At 45.2% G+C, this 26172-nt stretch overlaps 1 protein-coding gene across 1 annotated transcript; it reads right to left on the bottom strand.

Annotated features, from left to right (window-relative positions):
• Nucleotides 1-1788: 1788 nt before the first annotated feature.
• On the bottom strand, nucleotides 1789-25359 carry LOC124152289 (mucin-22-like). The gene is made up of 10 exons (XM_048392687.1): nucleotides 25347-25359; nucleotides 16845-16930; nucleotides 15922-16152; nucleotides 12647-12685; nucleotides 9025-9063; nucleotides 7258-7479; nucleotides 5742-5960; nucleotides 3688-3726; nucleotides 3325-3363; nucleotides 1789-3082 (listed from the first exon to the last, which is right to left on the bottom strand). The coding sequence occupies exons 2-10, from the start codon at nucleotides 16906-16908 to the stop codon at nucleotides 3030-3032; spliced, it is 945 nt and encodes a 314-aa protein (XP_048248644.1). The 5' UTR covers nucleotides 16909-16930; nucleotides 25347-25359; the 3' UTR covers nucleotides 1789-3029.
• Nucleotides 25360-26172: the final 813 nt, after the last annotated feature.

Genomic DNA, 26172 nt, shown 5'->3' with positions numbered 1-26172 from the left:
ACCTATCTCACACTACCAATCATCTCACCCCTACCCTTCTAACCACTAATCTAACCCCCATCTATCTTCCCAACACCTATCTCACCACCACCAATCTCACCACCACCTATCCCACCTATCTCACCACCACCTATCTCACACTACCAATCATCTCACCCTACCCTTCTCACCACTAATCTCACCCTATCTATCTCACCATCACGTATCTCAACGCCACCCATCTCACCACCTAATATCTCACCATCACCCATCTCACCACCACCTATCTCACCACCACCCATCTCACCACCTATTATCTCACAACCACCCATCCCACCCCACCTATCTCACCACCACTCATCTCAACCCCACCTATCTCACCAACACCTATCTCACCACCACCCATCTCACCAATCTATCCCACAACCACCCATCTCAGCCCCACCCATCTCACAATCACCCATCTCACAACCACCCATCTCACACCATCTCACCCTATCCTTTTCACCACTAAACTCACCCCACCTTTCTCACCATCACCTATCTCACCCCACCCATCTCACCACCACCAATCTCACCCCACCTATGTCACCTCACCTATCTCAACCCAATCCATCTCACTATCACCTATCTCACCACCACCTCACACAACCACCTATCTCACACAAACAACCATCTCACCCTTACCTTTCTCACCACCAATCTCACCCCACCTACCTCACCACCACCTATATCTATCCCACCTACCTCACCACCACCTAGCTCACCACACCAACCATCTCACCCCTACCCTTCTCACCACCCCTTATCTCTTCCACCCGGAGAGTTGGCTGGACTGCAGAACAAAGACCTCATCGCTGCAGAGCTGGCATAAGGGAAACGACTCTTCCCTGACTACGTCGCAATATGTGGCAGCAGATCGTCTCTCTGGACCCAGGGCCGGTGACGTCTGCGGGAAATCTTATGTAAATGACTCCTCACATCCTGCTTGACTTGTTTCAGACAATGTGCTTCAAATATCAAGACAGGAATGTAGCTGTACAAAAAGTAGATTAAGACAATTTGGGTACATTTGGAGACAACATCGAGTTACATGTTACACGTGTATAAGTGGCAATGTATGTATACAGTATTACATTGCACAACACCTATTCTTTACAGGAGAATGTATGTAATAATGTGTGAATAGATTACATGTGCACATACTGGTATATTTTAAATGCGAGTGGCTATAAAGTACAGCAAATAGTATTTGAAATAAAGTTATCATTTTTACAAATATATATCAACAAAATGCAAATAAAGAAAAGTACTCAATTTCTAGAGCTAACGCAATTTAGACTTGCCAATCAATTTGACTTGGATTCATGTTTTAGTAAATCTTTCAGGCTAGTTGGAGAATCTTGCAATACAGACATCTGGAGCTCACCTGAATGTAATGTTTTTCCCAGTTAAGAATCCTCTCAACTATAACAAGGTCACGGGCCAACATAGCGTGAATGTTATGCTAAGATCAGTTGAGTTGGCTCAAAGACCCACGCGGGTCAGAATAAGTCCCTTCCTAATGCTTCTCGCACGAGCCGGTCGACATTACGACGTGGTGCTTATTAATGTATAACCTGATTATGTTTCATCGTTGCTCGTGATATTATACACTGTTGTAGACAGACGCAATTACTAGCATTCCGCCAATAGTTTGATATACCAGTATTTGACCAGTGCAGACTATGGTGACCAAAACATCCACGTAATTACGTGTTCAATGCAATATAAATACTATGCGAAAGCCAATACCAAAAAAAAGGAAAGCCAATTTGAAATAGTTTTTATTCACTGATACTGGCGACGAAAATGCCAAGAAATCTGACGGTGACAAATGTATGTATTTAAATAACCTGGGTGCCGTTGTACAAAGCGATCTTTGCGCTAAGGTCATCGTAACTCCCATACCTTAACATAGACTTACAGTCGTAGCGCTAAGGTTGTTTTGTACAACGGCACCCTGTACAGTGATACAGTGATACTTCTTGAATATTCAATAACAGAAGGCAAATGTCCTAAAACCCATCTTCCTTGATACAATATGGTAAACATGAATACAACAATGCAGATAATATCTTGAAAATAGTTTCGTTATAATGTCATTGTATGACACAAAATAGCAAAACTAAACAAATATGTGTTAAACGTTGAAATTAAAAGACAGTTGCATAATAGGACGAATCACTTCCCAAATAGATTGATACCATTATTAATTAGGTTAACTGTAAACCAAGTTGGTTGAAATGTTCAATGTTTCCCCTGCTGTTAATGGACACTAGTCTGTTAACAATGATCATACTATTCTGATGTTACGAAAACAAATACAAACTTTGAACACTATTGAAATTACACTACTATCAACGTATGTAAAACTATTACAAAGAGCAAATAACATTGAATTATTAAGACATAATACTGGTTGAAGTGGGAGAATCTTCCCGAATCAACATATTTGAGTGAGTTTTCAATTACTGGTTTCGTCTGTTGTTGGTCTTGCTATGTATGTTAATCTCAAAGGATGCTTGAAACAAATATAACTCTGCTTGCCTATCAACAGTACTAGTCTGTCGGCGCAATATGAAATACATAAACGGTGAAGCAACATTGTAATTCAGCTAGGGTTTATTACGTGCCCATAAAATTATACAGTAAACTACGGTTATAACGAACTCAAAGGGACTACTAATTTTAGTTCGTTATAACCGTAGTTCGTTATAAGTATATATACAGCATAACTACAGCAAACAGTCGGGACCAAAAAGTAAGTTCGTTATATCCGTCAGTTCGTTATAAGCGTATTCGTTATAACCGTAGTTTACTGTATTCACCTCATAATCGTGTGTTTTCATTTAGCGATTTGTTCATCATTATTTGTGTTCCTTTAAAAACATTTAAACAATAGCTGTTCGATGAAGTTGTTATGATAAGCTAAACCTGTGAAAAAAATATTCACTAACATATCATTCAAGTATATTGCTATACAACAATGCAGATCCCGGTTCTCTGTGTCAGATCATGGCTTCTCGGTGTATAACTGCGATCACCGCCAAAATTACAACTCCTGAAATCATATAACAAATAAGCATGTTAATATTAAAGCATAAATTGTCATAAATCTGCTTGGAATTAAAGCGATTCTTAAAGAAAGCAAAATTGTCTTTATAAAAATGACAAAATCAGGAATTAATTCACACGGTGAATTAACTAACGACGATGTGGTATTGCAACCATTTCCATCGTTTTCAAAAATGAACAAAAAAAGTTTTGATACAAATAGATTGTACCTAAACGTTATCTACTCACCAAGTCCCGAACTGACAATGGACACATCCGCTCCACTGCCTGTGACAAAAGGAAGTAAACAGGTTGTGATTTGTTTTTTAAAAAAACTGTTTTGGAAAATATAGAACGAAACTAATTTTGTCTCAGAGTTTACCCACAAATTTACTGTTCATTAGGTATACTACACACACTGTATGCCTTGAAGCAGCGGTTGAAGAAATATTCTGTCTCTAACGAAAGCCTGGTGCATTAAAATCAAAACAATGAATGGTCCCTGGTTATAGTACCATAACAAGACCAAACTGTTGTACACAAGATCTGCTTTACGATCTAATCAGTGCGTGTACCACAAGCGCAAAGTATAGGAACTGTATAAATACCCACCAACACACAGCGTTGTTAAGTCTCCTGTCGTCGTTGGAGCTGGCAAAAGAAATGATGTAAATGATTTCTAGGTAAGCCCCACAATATTCATTTTAGTTCACCTTTTAAGATTTGTGTTGCAGGTCAGAACACGTTCATCCTTTCCCCCAACACCTGGTGTCATGACTGGTTTTCAGTGATCCATTCATAGAATTTTCACCTCTTTTTGCCTTTTATACTCAAATGGTGAGGTGAGGTGAAATGGGGTTTAACGTCGCGTCCAAGATTAGTGCACTTATAAAGCGACGTGCATGTACGTGTGTGTGTTTGTGTACTAGTCCGGACTGATGCCGATTTATAGTGCTAGCTCACTGAGATACCATGCCGCAGTTTAACATGAATACCCCACTCAGACACATGTACAATATACTACGAGCTGACCAGTCCTTGTTTTAGCCTCTTAATACCGAGCGCCAGACAGGGTAACAACAAGTACCATCTTTTAACGTCTTTTGGTATGACACGATCGAACCCCGGACCTTCCGCTCTCCGGGCGGACGCTCTACCACTAGACCACGGAGGCGGTCACACTCAAATGGAATCTGTTGTGGTGGATAATGGAGACTTTTTCTCTGACATTGACGTTTTATATTCCATGACATTGACATTATATATTATCATATGGTCGAATCAGTGAACCACATTCATCTCAATTTAAACCATTCAAGACCATCGGTTTAATGGCTTGTGATTATTACTATCATACTATTGCTTGGAGATAATAATGTCTCTCAGAAATTTAAAAAGAAGTTACAAGATTTTTGTTAAACGGTCTGACACTTTTATCGACTGTTCTGTCAAATTTAGCAAATCAAAGCTGGTGTAAAATCGGCCTTCTGGGACCGCACCCACTGAGGATGCGCAGTGTTAGTAGATATTCTCCGGAGGATTTATGGCACGTAAATATAACATGGTAGAGATTTTTTTAACGTGAAAAAATTTAGGTTTGAGGCGATCCTTTAACATTTATTAGTAGCGGGGTATTCATTTCAAAAAGCTGGGCTGCTGTTTCCACGGTTATTTCGTAATAGGAACGTACACCTCTAATTTGTACCATGTTTCGGCGCCACATTGGGAAACCCCTATCAAAAGTAAGTCAATAGTATATTGAGAAATTTGGCCTCGTATTAATGTATGGAGATTGAAAGTAGTTCCTGCAGCGACAGCACTAGCCTTTAATGATAAATATGCATGATATCTGAAGCAACATGGCACTGTATCCATGAATCGCTAATCTAAAATGTATTAAATGGGCGTCGGGCTGTCTGGATTTAAGTGTCACTATATTTTGGGCATGGGCAATATAAACTACGAGAAGCATGTAACTATATAACTCATTATTGCATTTTTTCATTATTGCATTTTTTCATTATTGCATTTTTTCATTATTGCATTCGTTCATTATTGAATTCTTTCATTATTGCGTTTTTGCAATTTTGCATTCTTTCATTATTGCATTCTTTCATTATTGAATTTCTTTATTATTGCATTCTTTCATTATTGCATTCTTTTATTATTGCATTATCGTCTCTGCTTCAACGTATTTATTATTCATTTATTTACAATAAATCCAAAATATGAAAATTAAAATTAGATAAAGAAATGCCCAGTCCCTAAACACAGGAATATTGTTATGTATGAGAGAGGACTTGATCTTACGAGACGTTTTGGAATATTAGTTTCTTAAAAACTGACTGTACCTATATAAGGTATTTGAGGCCTCTTCCGACCTGCCTAGTTTCCCAATTAATTGTCAAATGCATTTGTGGATAATTATTTGGAAACACCGAATTCTGCCAGCTTCCAACACAATTCTTGATTTAAAGACATTCAACAGAGACAATGTGTAAACTGGTAAATAAAACAACATATCCACATTTTTAATCTTCAGACATAGGCTAAGGGTTTAGTGTACAGTTCAGTTATCACATCGTGTTCACAACGCCTAAATGTTGTTTGATATCATTGAACATACAGTCAACAGTATCTGCACAAAAGAGGAAAATGTCACTCACTTCCGGTGCATGTCCTGACAGAGTGTGTACTTCCGGTATCAGCGGAAGTGGTTGTGGCAGCAGTGTAGAGATAGCAGACGTTGTTCTTGAAGTAGACGGACATGCAGGAGGAGGTGTTGAGACAGACCATCTCACATGTCTCCAGAGACGCCGTCAACGACATTAAAGCCGCTGCACTAGCCTTCATATTTGTTGTGTCTTCCATACAGCAGGTCTTCCCTGGAAGTAGGTTTGTTTGTTTGTTTGTTTGTTTGTTTGTTTTTAAACGCCGCACTCAGCAATATTTCAGCTATATGACGGCGGTCTGGACCAGACAATCCACAGATTGACATCATGAGCATCGATCCACGCAATGGGGATACGATGACATGAATCAACCAAGTAAGCGAGCCTGACCACTCGATCCCGTTAGTCGCCTTTTACGAAATCTACGGCAAGCAAGGGTTGCTGAAAGCCTATTCTACCCCGGATCTTCACCCGTCACTTGGAAGATAATTTGGTACATGTGCATCGTGCAGGTGCCTATTCACTGTGTTTGTACGGGAAACAGTAGGGTTGGGAGTTGGATGGGGATTCCAACTCGGGTTGTAGTGATTTACTGATCTCACAATTTAGTGCTGTGCGAACTGATATCTAGAGTAACCTCCGCTTTTCAATTTGGAATAACCTCCAAACAAAATAATATGCAAGAATGTATTCACCGGATTCCTTTCGCCATTTTGGTAAGGGAGTCACTCATAACATCACAAACACATACTCATGTTATAGTCGGAATCGTACAATCCACTCTGTATATGGAAAGGGTTATGTCGTTTTTATTTGTGGATTTGATCAATTTAACCCTTGGCGACAGAGTAGACTAGTGATTATAGCGTTCCCTCATCACGCAGAAGACCCGAATTCGATTTCCCACGCGAGTACAATGTGTGAAAAATTGCGAAGATCGATACTTGTGATGTCAGTCACTGGATTGTCTGGTCCAAACTCGATTACTTACAGACCGCCCTCAAAGAGCTGGAGTGCGGCGTTAAACAACAAACACACAATGTGTGAAGCACCTTTCTGATGCCACTGCCAATCTCTCCACGCCATGACAGTGTTGGAATATTACTATATCGAAGGAAAAACTGAACGAACTAACGAACGAATCCCCATCCAACTCCCAACGCTACTGTTTCCCGTAGAAACACAGTGAATAGGCACCTGCACGATGCACATGTACCAAATTATCTTCCAAGTGACGGGTGAAGATCCGGCGTAGAATAGGCTTTCAGCAACCCTTGCTTGCCGTAGAATTCGTAAGAGGCGACTAACGGGATGGGGTGGTCAGGCCCGCTGACTTGGTTGATGCATGTCATCGTATCCCAATTGCGAAGGTCGATGCTCATGTGTCAATCACAAGATTATCTGGTTCAAACTCGACTATTTCAGGACCCCCGTCATATAGCTAGAATATTGTTTAGTGCGGCGTTAAACAACAAACAAGATCTTGCAAGTCTGCACAATCTGCTTTTACCTGTAAATGGACAGGGATATTTTACTCTGTCCATAGTGTCTCCTGAGTTCATGGCTGTGATGGACTCCCCGTAGATGCTGCAGGTGCCCCCGGAGTAGGTGACGCCCATACACTGAGACAGATATAGGCAGGCCGTGCTGCATTCCCCCAATGTACTCAGGGTCAGTTGGATGTCGGTCACTCCGCCCTTGGTGTTGCTGGTTCTGGTCATGGAGCATGGATCTGTGGGATTGAGAAACGATCATCGCAATGGTGTTAGTACCACTGTTCCTGCACCAGTGCCTGCCCTTTCCCCTGTCTCTCTGCCCCTGTCCCCGCGCTTGCCCTTGCCCCGGCCCCTGCCCCTGCCCCTGTCCCTGCCCCTGTCTCTGTCTGTCCCTGCACCAGTGCCCGCCCTTTCCCCTGTCTCTCTGCCCCTGTCCCTGCTCTTGCCCTTGCACCTACCCCAGCCACTACCCCCGCTCTTGCCCCTGCCCCTGCCACTACCCACGCTCTTGCCCCTGACCCCGTCCCTGTCCCCGTTCCTGTCCCTGTCCCTGCCCCAGATACTGCTCCTGTCTCCGCCCCTGTCCCTGTCCCTGTCCCTGCCCCCGTCCCTATCCCTGTCTTTGTCCCTGTCCCTGCCCGTCACTGTCCCTGCCCGTCTCTGTCCCTGTCCCTGTCCCTGACCCTGCCCTTGTCCCTGCCCCTGCCCCTGCCCCTGCCCCTGCCCCTGCTCCTGTCCTTGCCCCTGCTCCTGTCCCTGTCCCCGTCCCTGCCCCTGTTCCTGTCACGGACCCTGATCCTCTTCCTGTCTCTGCACCCGTCCCTGTCCCTGCCTCCGTCCCTGTCCCTGTCCCTGTCCCCGATCCTGCTCCTGTCTCTGTTCCTGTCCCCCTGTCTCTGTCCCTGTCCCTGCCCCTGTCTCTGTCCCTGTCCCTGCCCCCGATCCTGCTCCTGCCCCTGTCCCTGTCCCTGCCCCCGTCCCTGCCCCTGTCTCTGTCCCTGTCCCTGTCCCTGGCCCCGATCCTGTTCCTATCTCTGCCGCTGCCCTGCCCCTGCCCCTGCCCCTGCCCCTGCCCCTGCCCCTGTCCCTGCTCCTGTCCCCGTCCCTGTCCCTGCCCCTGCCCCTGTCCCTGTCACGGACCCTGATCCTCTTCCTGTCTCTGCACCCGTCCCTGTCCCTGCCTCCGTCCCTGTCCCTGTCCCTGCCCCCGATCCTGCTCCTGTCTCTGTTTCTGTCCCCCTGTCTCTGTCCCTGTCCCTGCCCCCGATTCTGCTCCTGTCCCTGTCCCTGTCCCTGCCCCCGTCCCTGCCCCTGTCTCTGTCCCTGTCCCTGTCCCTGCCCCCGATCCTATTCCTGTCTCTGCCCCCGTCCCTGTCCTTGCCCCCTGCCCCTGCCCCCAATCCTGCTGCTGTCACTGTCACTGTCCCTGTCCCATGACATATTAATTGACAACCTAACCTAAATGTTTCCAAGTAGAACCAGTCAAGGGGATCAAGACACACCATACAGGATCCAAATGTAGAACGAAACTAATTTTGTCTCGGAGTTTACCCACAAATTTACTGTTCATTGGATATACTAAAAACACTGTATGCCTTGAAGCAGCGGTTGATGAAATAGTCTGTCTCTAACACAAGCCTGGTGCATTAAAATCAAAACAATGAATGGTCCCTGGTTATAGTACCATAACAAGACCAAACTGTTGTACACAAGATCTGCTTTACGATCTAATCAGTGCGTGTACCACAAGCGCAAAGTATAGGAACTGTATAAATACCCACCAACAGACAGCGTTTTTAAGTTTCCTGTCGTCGTTGGAGCTGGCAAAAGAAATGATGTAAATGATTTCTAGGTAAGCCCCACAATATTCATTTTAGTTCACCTTTTAAGATTTGTGTTGCAGGTCAGAACACGTTCACCCTTTCCCCCAACACCTGGTGTCATGACTGGTTTTCAGTGATCCATTCATAGAATTTTCACCTCTTTTTTGCCTTTTACACTCAAATGGTGAGGTGAGGTGAAATGGGGTTTAACGTCGCGTTCAAGATTATTGCACTTATATAGCGACGTGCATGTGTGTGTGTGTGCGTGTGTGCGTGTGTGTTTGTACTAGTCCGGACTGATGCCGATTTATAGTGCTAGCTCACTGAGATACCATGCCGCAGTTTAACATGAATATCCCACTCAGACACAGTATACTCCGAGCCGACCAGTCCTTGTTTTAGCCCCTTAATGCCGAGCGCCAGACAGGGTAACAACAAGTACCATCTTTTAACGTCTTTTGGTATGACGCGATCGGGGATCGAACCCCGGACCTTCCGCTCTCCGGGCGGACGCTCTACCACTAGACCACGGAGGCGGTCACACTCAAATGGAATCTGTGGTGGTGGATAATCGAGGCTTTTTCTCTGACATTGACGTTTTATATTCCATGACATTGACTTTATATTTTTTCATATAGTCGAATCACTGAAACACATTCATCTCAATTGAACCGATTCAAGACCATCGGTTTAATGGCTTGTGATTATTATTATCATACTATTGCTTGGAGATAATAATGTCTCTCAGAAATTCAAAAAAAGTTACAAGATTCTTGTTAAACGGTCTGACACTTTTATCGACTGTTCTGTCAAATTTAGCAAATCAAAGCTGGTGTAAAATCGGCCTTCCGGGACCGCACCCACTGAGGGTGCGCAGTGTTAGTAGATATTCTCCGGAGGATTTATGGCACGTAAGTATAACATGGTAGAGATTTTTTTAACGTGAAGAAATGTAGGTTTGAGGCGATCCTTTACGTTTATTAGTAGCGGGGTATTCATTTCAAAAAGCTGGGCTGCTGTTTCCACGGTTATTACGTAGCAGGAACGCACACCTCTAATTTGTACCATGTTTCGGCGCCACATCCGGAAACCCCTATCAGAAGTAAGTCAAAAGTATATTGAGAAATTTGACCTCGTATTAATGTATGGAGCTTGAAAGTAGTTCCTGCAGCGACAGCACTAGCCTTTAATGATAAACATGCATGATATCTGAAGCAACATGGCACTGTATCCATGAATCGCTAATCTAAAATGTATTAAATGGGCGTCGGGCTGTCTGGATTTAAGTGTCCCTATATTTTGGGCATGTGCAATATAAACTACGAGAAGCATGTAACCTTATAACTCATTATTGCATTTTTTTCATTATTGCATTCGTTCATTATTGAATTCTTTCATTATTGCGTTTTTGCATTTTTGCATTCTTTCATTATTGTATTCTTTCATTATTGCCTTTTTTCATTATTTCATTCTTTCATTATTGAATTTCTTTATTATTGCATTGTACGACCGCCTGCACGCAACACGCCGCCGTTCGTTCACCCCTTCGGCGGTAAACACGTTGTCGTCCATCAGCTCTAAGCATACATAATCGACTTTCGTCAGTGAAGACAACCCTCTGCCAGTCACGTCGTTGCCAAGGTCGTACACTCCGGGCCCATCTCAATCGCAGACGCCGATGTTGCGCTGTCAATAGCTGTCATCTGTATGGTCTAAAAGCCCTGATTCCATGAGCCCTGAGTCTCCTGGCCATTGTCTGTCGACTAACCCTGTGACCTAGGGCGTTTGTCGCCGATGACGTCACTGTCAGGAAGCGATTTCGGAGGTGCAAGGTACGCAAGTACCGGTCATCATGGGGCGTGCGATATGGGCGTGGGTGGCTCCCATCTGTACCATACCCAAGGCTCGTTCACGTTGTTCGACTGTGAGTCGTGGCATTTCTTTTTTGTTGTTTTTTATCACTGTGGATGTCTGACTTGCCGTTGCAGTCGTTTTATACCCTTACCCGCACGTGCATTTGCAGTTGTCCGTGGTGCACGTGTTTTTCACTTTTTCGCGTGTTATCTCGCAAACATGTAACAGACGATTGACATTTTCTGCATACACTATTGTTGTATTTAGGTTATGTGTTTTAGAAAGACTTCATCGAAAAAAAATTTGTATTCTTGGGTGAAATATTTATTTTCAGTTGGTAAAGTTTCTTTTGGAAGTCATTTTATTATCACAAAGGTGTTAGTACCACTGCCCCTGTCCTAGTTCCTGTCCCTGCCCCAGCCACTACCCCCGCTCTTGCCCCTGCCCCTGCCACTACCCACGCTCTTGCCCCTGACCCCGTCCCTGTCCCCGTTCCTGTCCCTGTCCCTGCCCCAGATACTGCTCCTGTCTCCGCCCCTGTCCCTGCCCCCGTCCCTATCCCTGTCTTTGTCCCTGTCCCTGCCCGTCACTGTCCCTGCCCGTCTCTGTCCCTGTCCCTGTCCCTGACCCTGCCCTTGTCCCTGCCCCTGCCCCTGCCCCTGCCCCTGTCCCTGTCCTTGCCCCTCCTCCTGTCCCTGTCCCCGTCCCTGCCCCTGTTCCTGTCACGGACCCTGATCCTCTTCCTGTCTCTGCACCCGTCCCTGTCCCTGCCTCCGTCCCTGTCCCTGTCCCTGTCCCCGATCCTGCTCCTGTCTCTGTTCCTGTCCCCCTGTCTCTGTCTCTGTCCCTGTCCCTGCCCCTGTCTCTGTCCCTGTCCCTGCCCCCGATCCTGCTCCTGTCCCTGTCCCTGTCCCTGCCCCCGTCCCTGCCCCTGTCTCTGTCCCTGTCCCTGTCCCTGGTCCCGATCCTGTTCCTATCTCTGCCGCTGCCCTGCCCCTGCCCCTGCCCCTGCCCCTGCCCCTGCCCCTGTCCCTGCTCCTGTCCCCGTCCCTGTCCCTGCCCCTGCCCCTGTCCCTGTCACGGACCCTGATCCTCTTCCTGTCTCTGCCCCCGTCCCTGTCCCTGCCTCCGTCCCTGTCCCTGTCCCTGCCCCCGATCCTGCTCCTGTCTCTGTTTCTGTCCCCCTGTCTCTGTCCCTGTCCCAGCCCCCGATTCTGCTCCTGTCCCTGTCCCTGTCCCTGCCCCCGTCCCTGCCCCTGTCTCTGTCCCTGTCCCTGTCCCTGCCCCCGATCCTATTCCTGTCTCTGCCCCCGTCCCTGTCCTTGCCCCCTGCCCCTGCCCCCAATCCTGCTGCTGTCACTGTCACTGTCCCTGTCCCATGACATATTAATTGACAACCTAACCTAAATGTTTCCAAGTAGAACCAGTCAAGGGGATCAAGACACACCATACAGGATCCAAATGTAGAACGAAACTAATTTTGTCTCGGAGTTTACCCACAAATTTACTGTTCATTGGATATACTAAAAACACTGTATGCCTTGAAGCAGCGGTTGATGAAATAGTCTGTCTCTAACACAAGCCTGGTGCATTAAAATCAAAACAATGAATGGTCCCTGGTTATAGTACCATAACAAGACAAAACTGTTGTACACAAGATCTGCTTTACGATCTAATCAGTGCGTGTACCACAAGCGCAAAGTATAGGAACTGTATAAATACCCACCAACAGACAGCGTTGTTAAGTCTCCTGTCGTCGTTGGAGCTGGCAAAAGAAATGATGTAAATGATTTCTAGGTAAGCCCCACAATATTCATTTTAGTTCACCTTTTAAGATTTGTGTTGCAGGTCAGAACACGTTCACCCTTTCCCCCAACACCTGGTGTCATGACTGGTTTTCAGTGATCCATTCATAGAATTTTCACCTCTTTTTTGCCTTTTACACTCAATGGTGAGGTGAGGTGAAATGGGGTTTAACGTCGCGTACAAGATTATTGCACTTATATAGCGACGTGCATGTGTGTGTGTGTGTGCGTGTGTGCGTGTGTGCGTGTGTGTTTGTACTAGTCCGGACTGATGCCGATTTATAGTGCTAGCTCACTGAGATACCATGCCGCAGTTTAACATGAATATCCCACTCAGACACAGTATACTCCGAGCCGACCAGTCCTTGTTTTAGCCCCTTAATGCCGAGCGCCAGACAGGGTAACAACAAGTACCATCTTTTAACGTCTTTTGGTATGACGCGATCGGGGATCGAACCCCGGACCTTCCGCTCTCCGGGCGGACGCTCTACCACTAGACCACGGAGGCGGTCACACTCAAATGGAATCTGTGGTGGTGGATAATCGAGGCTTTTTCTCTGACATTGACGTTTTATATTCCATGACATTGACTTTATATATTTTCATATGGTCGAATCACTGAAACACATTCATCTCAATTGAACCGATTCAAGACCATCGGTTTAATGGCTTGTGATTATTACTATCATACTATTGCTTGGAGATAATAATGTCTCTCAGAAATTCAAAAAAAGTTACAAGATTCTTGTTAAACGGTCTGACACTTTTATCGACTGTTCTGTCAAATTAAGAAAATCAAAGGTGGTGTAAAATCGGCCTTCCGGGACCGCACCCACTGAGGATGCGCAGTGTTAGTAGATATTCTCCGGAAGATTTACGGCACGTAAGTATAACATGGTAGAGTTTTTTTTAACGAGAAAAAATCTAGGTTTGAGGCGATCCTTTAACATTTATTAGTAGCGGGGTATTCATTTCAAAAAGCTGGGCTGCTGTTTCCACGGTTATTACGCAATAGGAACGTACACCTCTAATTTGTACAATGTTTGGCGCCACATTGGGAAACCCCTATCAAAACTGTCCCTGTCCCTGTCCCTGTCCCTGCCCCTGTCCATGTCCTTGTCCTTGTCCCTGCCCCTGCCCCTGCCCCTGCCCCTGCCCCTGCCCCATGCCCCTGTCCCTGTCCCTGTGCCTGCTCTTTCCCCTGTCTCTCTGCCCTCGCCCCCGCCCTTTCTCTTGCCCCTGCACCTGCTTTAGCCAAGCCCCGCCCCTGCCCCGGCCACTATCCCCGCAATTGCCCTTGCCCCCGTCCTTGCCCATGCCGCCGCCCCTGCCTCTGCCCCCTCCCTTGTCCTTAACCCCAGCCATGCCCCCGCCGTTGCCCCTATCCCTGCCCCTTCCCCCGCCCCTTTCACTGCCCCTTCTCCTGCCCCTGCCCCTTTCACTGCCCCTGCTCCTGTGCCTGCCCCTGTCCCTGTCCCTGTCCCTGCGCCTATGCCTGCTCTTTCCCCTGTCTCTCTGCCCTCGCCCCCGCCCTTTCTCTTGCCCCTGCACCTGCCTTAGCAAAGCCCAAACCCTGCCCCGGCCACTTCCCTCGCAATTGCCCTTGCCCCCGCTCTTGCCCCAACCCCTGCCTCTGCCCCCAACCTTGTCCTTCACCCAACCCCTGCTCCCACCTCTACCTCTGTCCCTGTGCCCGCCCCTGCCCCTGACCCTTTCCCTGCCCCTGTCTCTGTCCCTGTGCCTGTGCCTGCCCCTTTCCCTGACCCTGTCCCTGTCCCCGCCCCCGTCCTTGTCCCTGACCCTTTCCCTGTACCCGCCCCCGCCCCTGTCTCTGTCTCTGGCCCCGCCCCTGACCCTGCACTTGTCCCCGCCCCCGCCCCTGTCTCTGTCTCTGCCCCCTCCCCTGTTTCTGTCACTGCCCCTGTGCCTACTCTTTCCCCTACCCCTGTCCCTGTCCCTGTCCCTGTCTCTGTCCCTGCCCCTGTGCCTACCCTTTCCCCTACCCATGTCCCTGTCCCTGTCCCTGTTCCTATTTCTGTCTCTGCCCCCGCCCCTGTCTCTGTCTCCGTCTCTATCTCTGTCTCTGCCCCCGCCCCTGACCCTGTACCTGTCCCCGCCCCCGCCCCTGACCCTGTACATGTCCCCGCCTCCGCCTCCGCCCCCGCCCCTGTCCCTGTCCCTGTCTCTGTCCCTGTCCCTGTCTCTGTCCCCGCCCCTGTCCCTTCCCCTGCCCCTGTCCCTATCCCTGCCCCTGTCTCTGTCCCTGCCTCTGTCCCTACCCTTTCCCCCACCCCTACCCCTGTCCCTGTCTCTGTACCTGTCCCCGCCTCCGCCCCCGCCTCCGCCCCCGCCCCCGCCCCGTCTCTGTCCCTACCCCTGTCCCTGTCTCTGCCCCTGCCCCTGTGCCTACCCTTTCCCCTACCCCTGTCCCTGTCCCTGTCCCTATTTCTGTCTCTGCCCCTGAACCTGTCCCTGCCCAAGTCCCCGTCCCTGTCCCTGTCCCTGTCCCTACCCCTGTCCCCAACCCCGCCCCTGTCTCTGTCTCCGTCTCTATCTCTGTCTCTGCCCCCGCCCCTGACCCTGTACATGTCCCCGCCTCCGCCCCCGCCCCTGTCCCTGCCCCTGTCCCTGTCTCTGTCCCCGCCCCTGTCCCTACCCCTGCCCCTGTCCCTATCCCTGCCCCTGTCTCTGTCCCTGTCCCCGCCCCCGCCCCCGCCCCCGCCCCCGTCTCTGTCCCTACCCCTGTCCCTGTCTCTGCCCCTGACCCTGTCCCTGTCCCTGCCCCTGTCCCTGTCCCTACCCCTGTCCCTGTCTCTGTCTCTGTCTCTGACCCAGTCCCAGCCCCTGTCCCCGTCTCTGTCCCTACCCCTGTCCCTGTCTCTGCCCCTGCCCCTGTCCCTTTCCCTGCCCCTGTCCCTGTCCCTACCCCTGTCCCTGTCCCTGTCTCTGTCTCTGTCTCTGCCCCTGACCCAGTCCCCGCCCCTGTCCCCGTCTCTGTCCCTACCCCTGTCCCTGTCTCTGTCTCTGTCTCTGCCCCTGACCCTGTCCCTTCCCCTGTCCCTGTCCCTGACCCTGACCCTGTCCCCGCCCCTGTCCGGTCCCCTCACTACACCTGGCCCTGACCATGACTGTTTATCGTATTTCCTTGTACATTCAGCCTCCTATCTGCATAATTGAAAATAACATATGACCTCACCTGAACAATCTTTCACTGTGTAGATGCTATTAGCCCTAGACGAAAGAGCTGTCGCAGTTTGAAAACGAAAGCAACTACCGGCTGTAGTCAGGAATTCGGCAGATATGCAGGCAGTGTCCGCTGTACATGCATCCTGGCATTCACCAATGTTAGCCACTGTACTCATTGTGCTCGCATGCCATAAAGCTTGGTCTCCTCCCGTGTCCGAAGTAGTGGTGTAGGTACATGGTCCTAAAACAATATCCAATTTATGTACAATCATTGACTGAATCATGGTCAGAGTGAGTTGTGTTTTACGCCGCTTTGAACTGTATTGCGGCTATATCATTCAGGCCATAAACTTCCTAAGTTATGGAGGTCCAATATTTTTACCACATTTATAAAACCTAATGTTATGTTGCTGCCAAACCAAGGATCATAATGAAGGCGAATCCGGCATTTGACCCAGTCATAGCATCCTGGCACGCTCAACTCTGCACTATGAGTGAGTGAGTTGGGTTTAACGTCGCGGCGTGTCACTTAATGTGGGATGAAAGCCCGAAGTGATGCAGGTCTCAGAGGTTTACCACTTCGGTGAAACCCACGAGCACGGGTATGGTGCTGACAAACCTAGAAACATAACCGGGGCGAACCGGGAGTCGAACCCACAATCACAGGTTTCTGGCGTGCCCAAGGGACGCAACTCTGCACAGCGATAAATAATTGAGTCTGGGCCATTCCAGTGATTGACATCATGAGCATCTATATATGCGATTGAGATACGATGACATGTCATCGGCCAAGTCGCCGAGCCTTACCATCCGATCCCGTTAGTCGCCTCTTACGACCAGCATCCATTCTAACCCGGATCTTCACGTAGGACTTCAATATGAGGCTGTGAAGATTGTATTATTTCCTTGAAGCTTAGAAACATGTATACTTACTGGAATATGAGACAAGTAGCCCCAGAAACAAAAACACCGCAGTTCGGGGGCCCGTGACAGCCATACGATTGACCAATCTACGGTATCTGAAAAAATACATCAGTTGCGTGTTACGTACTAATTATGCTCTTCGCCATGCTTCAGTACCCTACGTGTTGGGGTTCTCTGTGTACCCATGTGTATCCTTGTGTACTCTATGTAATTTGATAATGGGTGGGCCAATCGTCTAAGACGCAACAATTCGATGTGCAGAGTTGCGTCCCATGGGCACACCAGAAACCTAAGGTGGCTCGTTCGAATTCCGGTTCGCCCTGATTTTGTTTCTAGGTTTGTCAGCACCATACCCGTGCTCGTGGGTGTCACGAAAGATGTAAACGTCTGAGACCTGCATCACTTCGGGCTTTCCTTCCACCTTAGGCTGACACGCCGTGATATAACTGGAATACTGCGGCCTCAAACCCAACTCACTCACTCACTTACTGATGGTGATTCATAAATATATGTTCATAATACGGTTGGAATCGAACAACCGACCCTGATTTTAGCAGAGATTTCTTATGAATGTGAAATGGGGTTTTGTCGTTTTTATTTACTTTTAATCAAGTCCCATTTCCCAGGGCATATTTAAATACTTGTATAAAATGTTAAGTGCAGTAAAACCTCGTAAGTATGAAATCCTGGAAATCATCGAGGTAAACATAGTTCGAGTCAAGCGAAGTGTCTGCTGTATGCCACCATACTATAACAAAGAATCCGGGACTACAATGTTACATAATCTTACAAGTATAATTTTTTATCGAGTTACAGCAGTTGGAGTTTCATAATATCTGTACTCTGTTGATTCATGAGAATGTACGTAAAAGATATTTAGCAAAATATATATAATCCATTTTCAAAATTAACACGATTGTGGTTTAAATAAAAAAAAAGATAATCATGATAATAGGTTAATAATCATTACTGAACACACAATGTTAATTACTGTTTTTGTCAATTGGAGTTTAGTCAGTTAAATACTGATATCATCGCGCCTCTATTAATCAACTATTCAGTAATTGTACAAAAGAGTAAGTGAACACTATTACACATATTACAGAAAGCCAATCTCTCAATATTAATGAACAACACTATAAGTGATATTGGAACTTTCTCCACGGGCAAAGTAATGAACATATCGAATTAAAGATAACTATAATTAATACAACTACGAAATTAATTCAAAACATGAAATAACAAGATAAACCAGAGGGGTGTTGCCATGAGGTACACACATGCTCCTATCAAAATGAAACATATCACCACCTACCTTGGCTATCCTCAATGTCTTATATCATGTGATCCGTATTTATAAATGTAGTTGCCTCGCTGTTCAATGTATCACGTCCCATCAATTCACGGCTTAAAACTGGTTCGAATTTCTCTAATTTCCCAGTATCCTTTAGTGTTTTGACAAGTTAGGCGGCGCCTGTATTGACTTTTTGACGTGGTATGATTGAGTGCGCCTTTAAAGATGACGTCACCAATACTTGAGTCCCATGTGAGGGTCGCAAGGGGTGGCCCCCTGGTCACAGATTTGAAGTAATGTATGGTTGTAAAAAGGATCATAACTGTAAACAACGGAAAAGCGGATAACGACCACGTGCACATAATTAACCAATCCAGGGTCCATTTCCCCATGTTGTCACACTACAAATGTTCCATTTATCATCTTTGAAGAACAGATCTTTGAGGAATATTCCTGAAGAATAGCTGACTAATCCGACCATGGAATGGCTGCTTACTGTTGTCATGGATCAAATACCGTAATACCCATGTGTGGAGGAGACATCGTCAGATGACATTTTGGTATCTGACAAATGTGTGATACTGTCGTCATGGATCAAATACCGTAATACCCATGTGTGGAGGAGACATCGTCAGATGACATTTTGGTATCTGACAAATGTGTGAAACTGTTGTCATGGATCAAATACCGTAATTCCCATGTGTGGAGGAGACATCGTCAGATGACATTTTGGTATCTGACAAATGTGTGATAGCAGTTTCTAGACCCTCGGACTCCCTAGTTTGACAGGCGCTCTTCAACGACATAGTGACTGAGTGAGTGAGTTGGGTTTAACGCCGCTTTTAACAGTATTCCAGTTATATCACGGCGTGTCAGCTCAATGTGGGAGGAAAGCTGATGCAGGTCTTAGACGTTTACCTCTTCGGTGAAACCCACGAGTACGTGCTGTCAAACCTAGAAACATAATCTGGGCGGACCGGGAGTCGAACCAACAATCATAGGTTTCTGGCGTGCCCAAGGGACGCAACTCTGCACAGCGAATCGCGGCGCCTTAGACGACTGGGCCACCCATGCCCCCCTCAGCGACATGGTATCCCAATGATACAGGATACATTGTGTCTTCATAATAACACAGGGAAAATGTCAATTGCGCTAAATTGGCCAGCATCGAATATCTCACTTAAAATAACCGCCTCTGTGGTCTAGAGGATAGAGCGTCCGACGGAGTGTAGAAGTTCGGTTGTTCGATCCCCTGGCCGCGCCATACCAAGAGACGCTGCCTGGGGGATTAAAACGGGACTGGTTGGCTCGAAGTCTATGTGTATGTCTATTGGTATACACGCTGCGGCATGGAATCTCAGTGGGTAAGCACTACAATACACGCACAAGACTTGAACAAGCAGCCACGCACGCACACATGCACGCACGTCGCCATATAACACGACGTGTTAAACTCCAGTTTCACCTCACCTCTCCTCACTTTAACTATATACTGCCACAAAAGGAGAGAGAGAGAGAGAGAGCGGAGAGAGAGAGAGAGAGAGAGCGAGAGAGAGAGAGAGAGAGAGAGAGATCTTCCTACTCTTCAAATTCTATTGTGGACATTACAGTACTCACAGAAACTCGTGTAGTAACCTCTATATATACGAACATATATCCCATACAAGAACTGTGTAAGTCCATTTCAGATCATAAACTATCGTATTTTGTTCTTGACTTCTAATAAATCACAGAACATAAAACCATCAATTCGTGAACGACAACAATCCTTATAGACCCTCGATCTCTTAACGCTACAACACAATGTAATGTTATTCGAGTCATTGTTGGACAGTTCTCGTCAGTCGCGAGTAGTGATTTATGACATTGTCCCATCCGACGGTAACTTCTTCTCTGTATATCCACGTGTATAACAGCATACTGTCACCAAGTCATACATGTCCCCCATTTGTATATGGAACCTTTGACTGCATTCATAATCCTTCTTTCACAGTTTCTCGACTAAACGCATACCCTCGCTTGCTCGGATAATAAACGATCGCATAGCACGACATGGCCACTGTATAAATGGTTTGCACATTGTACAAAGATATATTTACGTCAATAGGTTTAATGTTCCATTAAGCCAAGCCATGTTGCCTTGAAATTATATTGTCGGGTATAAAGAAAACTGAGTGTGTGTATACCATCTTGATGACTGTGATAATCCTTGTTCGTCATGGTATATAGCCACGCCTTAGATGGGTTGAGAGGTTAAACATCTGTGTCTTAAGTACGGAGATTCAGTCTGGTATCTTCTACGATTCTGTAAACATAACACCTGGCTATTCATCAACTGCCTTGTTAAAGTAGTAACCCTTAAAAACTTGAGGGGTATGTGTAATGCGATGTAACACGATAACAAACCTTATTGTGTAACGTTTTTATATTGTTTTATTATTTGAGTATTTCTTGTTAACGTACCTGTAGTAGATTGGGAGACGTTACAAAATCTTGCTTCTCAAAAGTGATTTTTCAATTTGAATTCTTTCATTTGTTAGAGAATTCAAGTGCCTTTGACTTTCTTATTTCCTTTTTTCCCAATATGTGTAAAACTTACAAAGTAATTAAATTGTAAGAAGTCTTTGAAAGGAATAGCTTGAGTGTGTTCAAGCAGATATATCCTAGTAGATATCACTACAATAAACTTGCATCACAATGCTCTGCAGACCGTTGTGACGTCATCGGCTACCAGGACGTCACAATGAAATCATTAATCTCTCTTGCACTGAAGCTGGCTAGGTGTACGTTTTACACACAAGACTGTAGCTATTAGTGTTTACAGACTGCAAAAGCCAGAAAAATTATTTTGGATTATAAATATAATCTTACCCTCATATCAAGTGTATCTATTTATTTTCTGAACTGTAGGCCAAAATACAAATACAATGATTACAATGGGTGAGTGGCACATGTAAGTTGTCGTTTTGACAGTACATGATGTATAAACGTAGTCATATTCTGTAGAAGCTGGTCATTTTCTGACATTAGTATAAGTAAGTATAAGATTTATGGAGGAACTTCTTTATTACAATTAGGAGCGACGTTTTGGAGTAGTTTCTAACACCGTTATCAAGCTTGATGTCTCTCACTTGCTTGATAACGGTGTTAGAACCTACTGTTACTAGTAACACCAAAAAGATTTTGAAATATAGTTGAAATGAAAAATGTTCAAACTTGAAAAAAATGCTTCCCAACAGTTATGAGAACCTTCTTAGCTATAAGAGTCAGATTGTTTGTCGATGCTTGCCAAGTGAGAAAAAATATTATTCCAAGATAGTTTTATGACGATGAAACTTTGAGTGGGGCATGGTTGTAAATCCACTCTTCTCTTCTAGAAAGTTTGACTCCATTTTTAAAAATAACAATTCCTGTTTTGTCGAAATTTACTTGAAGAGACCAGCTTCGCAATAATTCTCTGAAATATCGATTTGCTTTTGGAGTCCAATTACAGTATCAGCATATGAGAGAAGGAACAAGTGAATTTGGTAATAACTGAATACGATTTCATTTACCAATAATGAAAAATGAAAACAAAAACGGACTAGGAGCACAACCTTGTCGTACACCAAAGGGACATTCAAACACTTCGGTATTTACATTTTTCGACACACGCAAACAGGCTTTCCCATTTTGTTACACAGATCGCAACACTTTATCCATTTTGTGTACCAAGACCATTCTTTTGTAAATAATACCAAAGATTATCTCTGTTAACAGAATCGAAGACTTTTGAAACGAAAAAGAACACGCACTAATGTTTCCCCTTCTTTTGATAAATATTGCTAATAAGTGCTTGTACATAAAATATATCAACACTCGTCGACACTGCAATGACAGTTTGTTATACAGTGAAACCCCGAAACAAAGCGACCAAAACATTTTCCATAATTATGATAAATCTTTGTCCAATGTACGATTCCGACTATATTATTAACATGTGTTTATGAATCACTATGAAATAGTGATGGCGCCATGTGTTAGCGAAAAGGTCAGCGTATCCTGTCCCACCGGTGGCACTCGCCACAAACACATACAAGGGCAAGTTAATTGTTTACCTGAAAAAAAAACCCACGGGAACACATTGTACAAGTCAAAATAGGGACTTGCATCTGACATAATTTCTGTCACTGATGCGTCAAATTTGAACGATAAAAGATCGTCGATATACCTGCTGCTTTCATGTGAGGTGAACTTCTTGGCCAAATTCCCTTGTTTTGTTTTTGCCAATCTGAGGACCTCTTATAGCATATGCATAAAGAAACAGATCAGCTAGAACTGGTGCCCATGAGGATGCCTGCTTCTTACCTAAATATGACATGTAAAGATGTTATAACCACGGGAAAGTCCAGTATTTCACAGTTTTGTTTCTTAGTAAACTTCATATGACCTTTGCAGTCATATTTGACGAATTGCGCTGAAGGTAGAGATGTAACTATATCTATGGTCAGATCAACATCATGTTTTGTATTGACGGGTATGATCAATTTCTGCGTACGGGGCTTAAGGAAACAATAACAGCGAGATATGATTGATAAATGATAAAACATACAGTTGAACAAACAATCATCTACGTTTCATGTACAGAACTTGTACAGGATTCATTCATTCATTGACGACAATAACAAAAGCGATAAAGCCCATCCCATATTCAGAAGTAATCTCTGCTAAAAGCAGAGTCAATTGTACGTTTGTTCTCGCTGACCCGGGTTCGATTCCTCACATGTGAAGTCCACTTCTGGTGTCCCCGCTACTCACTAACTCATGTCACATAAAACATTTAATCCATTTTCAATTCGCATTTACTTCCATTGAACATTTTACTCTAAAGAGTAATCTATCGACAAATGCGTGTATGTATCCATGTTCTATCTTCGAGAAGTTATCTGGAATTTAAGAAGATATATACATTGTCAACTAAATTCAATCAATAAACAGTGGAACGTAATATATCTACACGAGACAAAATTGGGTTACCCTTGCAACCTGATCGCCGAGAAGTCAATTGGCCGGAGTGTGTTATCAATATACCCTCGTCAATCAGAAAACAAAATAATTAATACCAAACTGTCCATAGGAAGCTCATGACCAAAAGGAACTCTACCACTTTAAAAATGAAACTGCAAAAAAAATTAAAAAACATGTTCAAACTAAATCAGTGCAAAATACATCGTCCCAACACAACAATGCTCTATGCAGAAAGTGATACACGTCCACTGCACGTTTTGTTTTTGTTTGTTTTGTTTTTGTTTTTGTTGTTGGTGTTTGGGTTTTTTTTGGGTTTTTTGGAGGGGGTTGGTTGTAGAAAATGCGAAAAGGTCAAAAGCACGTGCCACTTAGGCAACCAAAACTACACGTGCAATAACACACACACACTGATAAATAACCATCACAGAAAATCCACGAATGACACCCGAACAACGTGAGCGGGCCGTGGGTATGATACAGATGTGAACCACACATGCCCATAATGCTAGAACCTTTGGTTGCTCCCGTGTTGCTGTAACTAACCTGATGCAACGTCACAGACAGACCGGGCAGACATCAGACAGACCAAGAACAGGCAGACCCAGGGAAACTACGCCCAATGAAGACCGGTACTTTGCATCTCCGGATTCGATTCCTGACAGTGACGTCATCACCAAAGGAAGTGGCCAAGGAATAAGGGTTAGTCGTTGACAGCGACGTGACTGACAGAGGGTCGTCTTCACTGAAGTGAACCTGTTCTGTCTGAACAAACGGCGGCATGTTGCGTTCAAGAGGTCGTTCCGTATGACGGAGGGGGTGTTATGGAGTGGAGAGGAACTTGTGGGCAGGAGAGAACACCACTGGTCATCGTTAACGGAAATTTGACTGTTTAGGGTCACATGGATGACATGCTTCGTCTGATTGTCCCATTTCTACAACAGCATGACAACGCCAGACCTAATACAGCCCGAATCGTACAGAACTTCCTTGTAACCAACAACGTCACCTGCACGCTCCCCAGACATGTCCCCCATAGAACACCTCTGGGATGTTATAGATCGTCGTGTTCGACAGCGACCACATCCTCAAGCCAGCCGACAAGATCCAGGCGTATCCGACGTGACTTCATCAGACGACTAACTTTTTCTGTTCGCCTGAGAGGTTTTGAGTGTCTTGTAACATGGGGTGATCGTACACGCTAATAATGTGACGTGTCCTTGAACTTAGGCGTTTTAGATGTATGTACCCTTCGTTGAATACTTCTTTTTGCTCCCACCTCAATTCGGGCAACTGTCATGCCAATATCGGATGCTGTATTATTGTCATTTCAAATGTTGATTTCGTTGAGATTTTGACCTTGTCTATACATTTTATTTCATGTATCTGTCTTGTGTGGGGGGCACGGGTGGCCCAGTCGGGTGGCCGTGATTCGCTATGCAGAGTTGCGTCCCGTTGACCCGCCAGAAACCTATGATTGTGGGTTCGAATCCCGGTTCGCCCCGATTATGTTTCTAGGTTTGTCAGCACCATACCGTGCTTGTGGGTTTAACCGAAGTGATAAACGTCTGAGACCTGCATCACTTCGGGCTTTCCTCCCACATTAAGCTGACACGCCGTCATATAACTAGAATACTGTTAAAAGCGGCGTTAAACACAACTCACTGTCTTGTGTGGTTTTTAAACTAGAGTGATTTAAAACTATGATGAAGTTTCATTTGGCCGTCAGTTTATGATGGTTCCTATATTCATTGTCTCAATACTGATTTGGTCCTAATAAGATAGAACAGTACATTATCCTGCACGTACGTATACTGCCGAGACGTACATGGCTGTAAGGCAGTAGCTTTCTGCAATATAGGATCAACCTGCTTGCCGTGAGTGCCCGTGATCTAGTTTCCTATTCAATAAGTCGCCATTGTGCGTGATACAAGAAAACCCATTTAATCTGCAGGAAGCTACACGCGCATATGACATGCACCAAGGCAGTGCAAATCACATTGTCATTGAAATATATTCACCTGTTTAGATTCAATGGTGCGATATCGACCGCGGTACATAAAAGTGCGAGTGGTTTGCAATATGCAGTAGTCCTCCGGTAACAACAATAACACGTGGAGTAAACAGTGAAAGGAGATGTAAAACAGGAGTGTAAATATCTCTGTGCGGATGTGTGTTCCTCTAAGGTGTATAAAGAAACTATCGAATCCTACCTGACCTGCTTTGTGAGCCTCCAACCGCCAAATGAATTTCAAAGCAATATTTGCTTTGCAAGGATAAAAGTCACAATACGATGTATTATGATTGGGAAAGTTTGTTTATGGTGACATAAGCTTATATTGGCACGCAAACAAAGAGAAGCATTCCGAGCATTTGAATAGGATTGCCAACGGCTTGTCCAATTGCTCGGAAATTTAGACAGAATGCAGAATGCTTTAAAATCATACGTTGATATGAGAATATAAGATGAAGGCATGTCATTACTTGTGTTTGGTGTGTCATTGTGTAACTAGTGCGCTTAGTTGGTTAATAAATAACATTGATGATGTAAGGTTAAGTTAGTTGGTTATTGCGACTGTATGTATTTTTTATGTTTTATGTTTTTATGTTGAATTCAACACACAGATGATTGATACGCAGTCGATATATATCTTTCTCCTGATTTCATTAACAAGGTAGATGTAGACTCCAGGTTCGTATCAAATGATATTATAAGTTGCCCCATGTTTGCCGTAAAAGGCGACTATGCTTGTCGTAAGAGGTGACTAACGGGATCGAGTGGTCAGGCTCGCTGACTTGGTTGATACATGTCATCGTATCCCGATTGCGTGGGTCGATGCTCACAGGATTGTCTGGTCCAGACTCGATTATTTACAGGCCGTCGTCATAAAGCTGGAGTGCGGCGTTAATGATTTACTAAATACACTTCATGATTATATGCCAAAACCACAAGTAAACAGAATTTCATTAAACGAAAGCCGTTAAATGGTATAAAAGTCAATGCATGATGTATGAATAAATATATTAGTCTTCTATAAA

Source organism: Haliotis rufescens, unplaced genomic scaffold (genome assembly GCF_023055435.1).
Source record: "Haliotis rufescens isolate VD_foot unplaced genomic scaffold, xgHalRufe1.0.p SCAF_11, whole genome shotgun sequence".
Classification (NCBI taxonomy): Eukaryota; Metazoa; Mollusca; class Gastropoda; order Lepetellida; family Haliotidae; genus Haliotis; species Haliotis rufescens.
This window is presented reverse-complemented; position numbering and strand designations above follow the sequence as displayed.

Excerpts from the sequence above, each read along its gene's own strand:
- LOC124152289 (XM_048392687.1), bottom strand. The coding sequence starts at position 16,908 with ATGGCTGTCACGGGCCCCCGAACTGCGGTGTTTTTGTTTCTGGGGCTA. Across the intron at positions 7,480-9,024 it reads CTTAAAAACGCTGTCTGTTG|ATCCATGCTCCATGACCAGA; the intron begins GTGGGTATTTAT and ends TCAATCCCACAG. Across the intron at positions 3,083-3,324 it reads CATTGTCAGTTCGGGACTTG|GAGTTGTAATTTTGGCGGTG; the intron begins GTGAGTAGATAA and ends ATATGATTTCAG.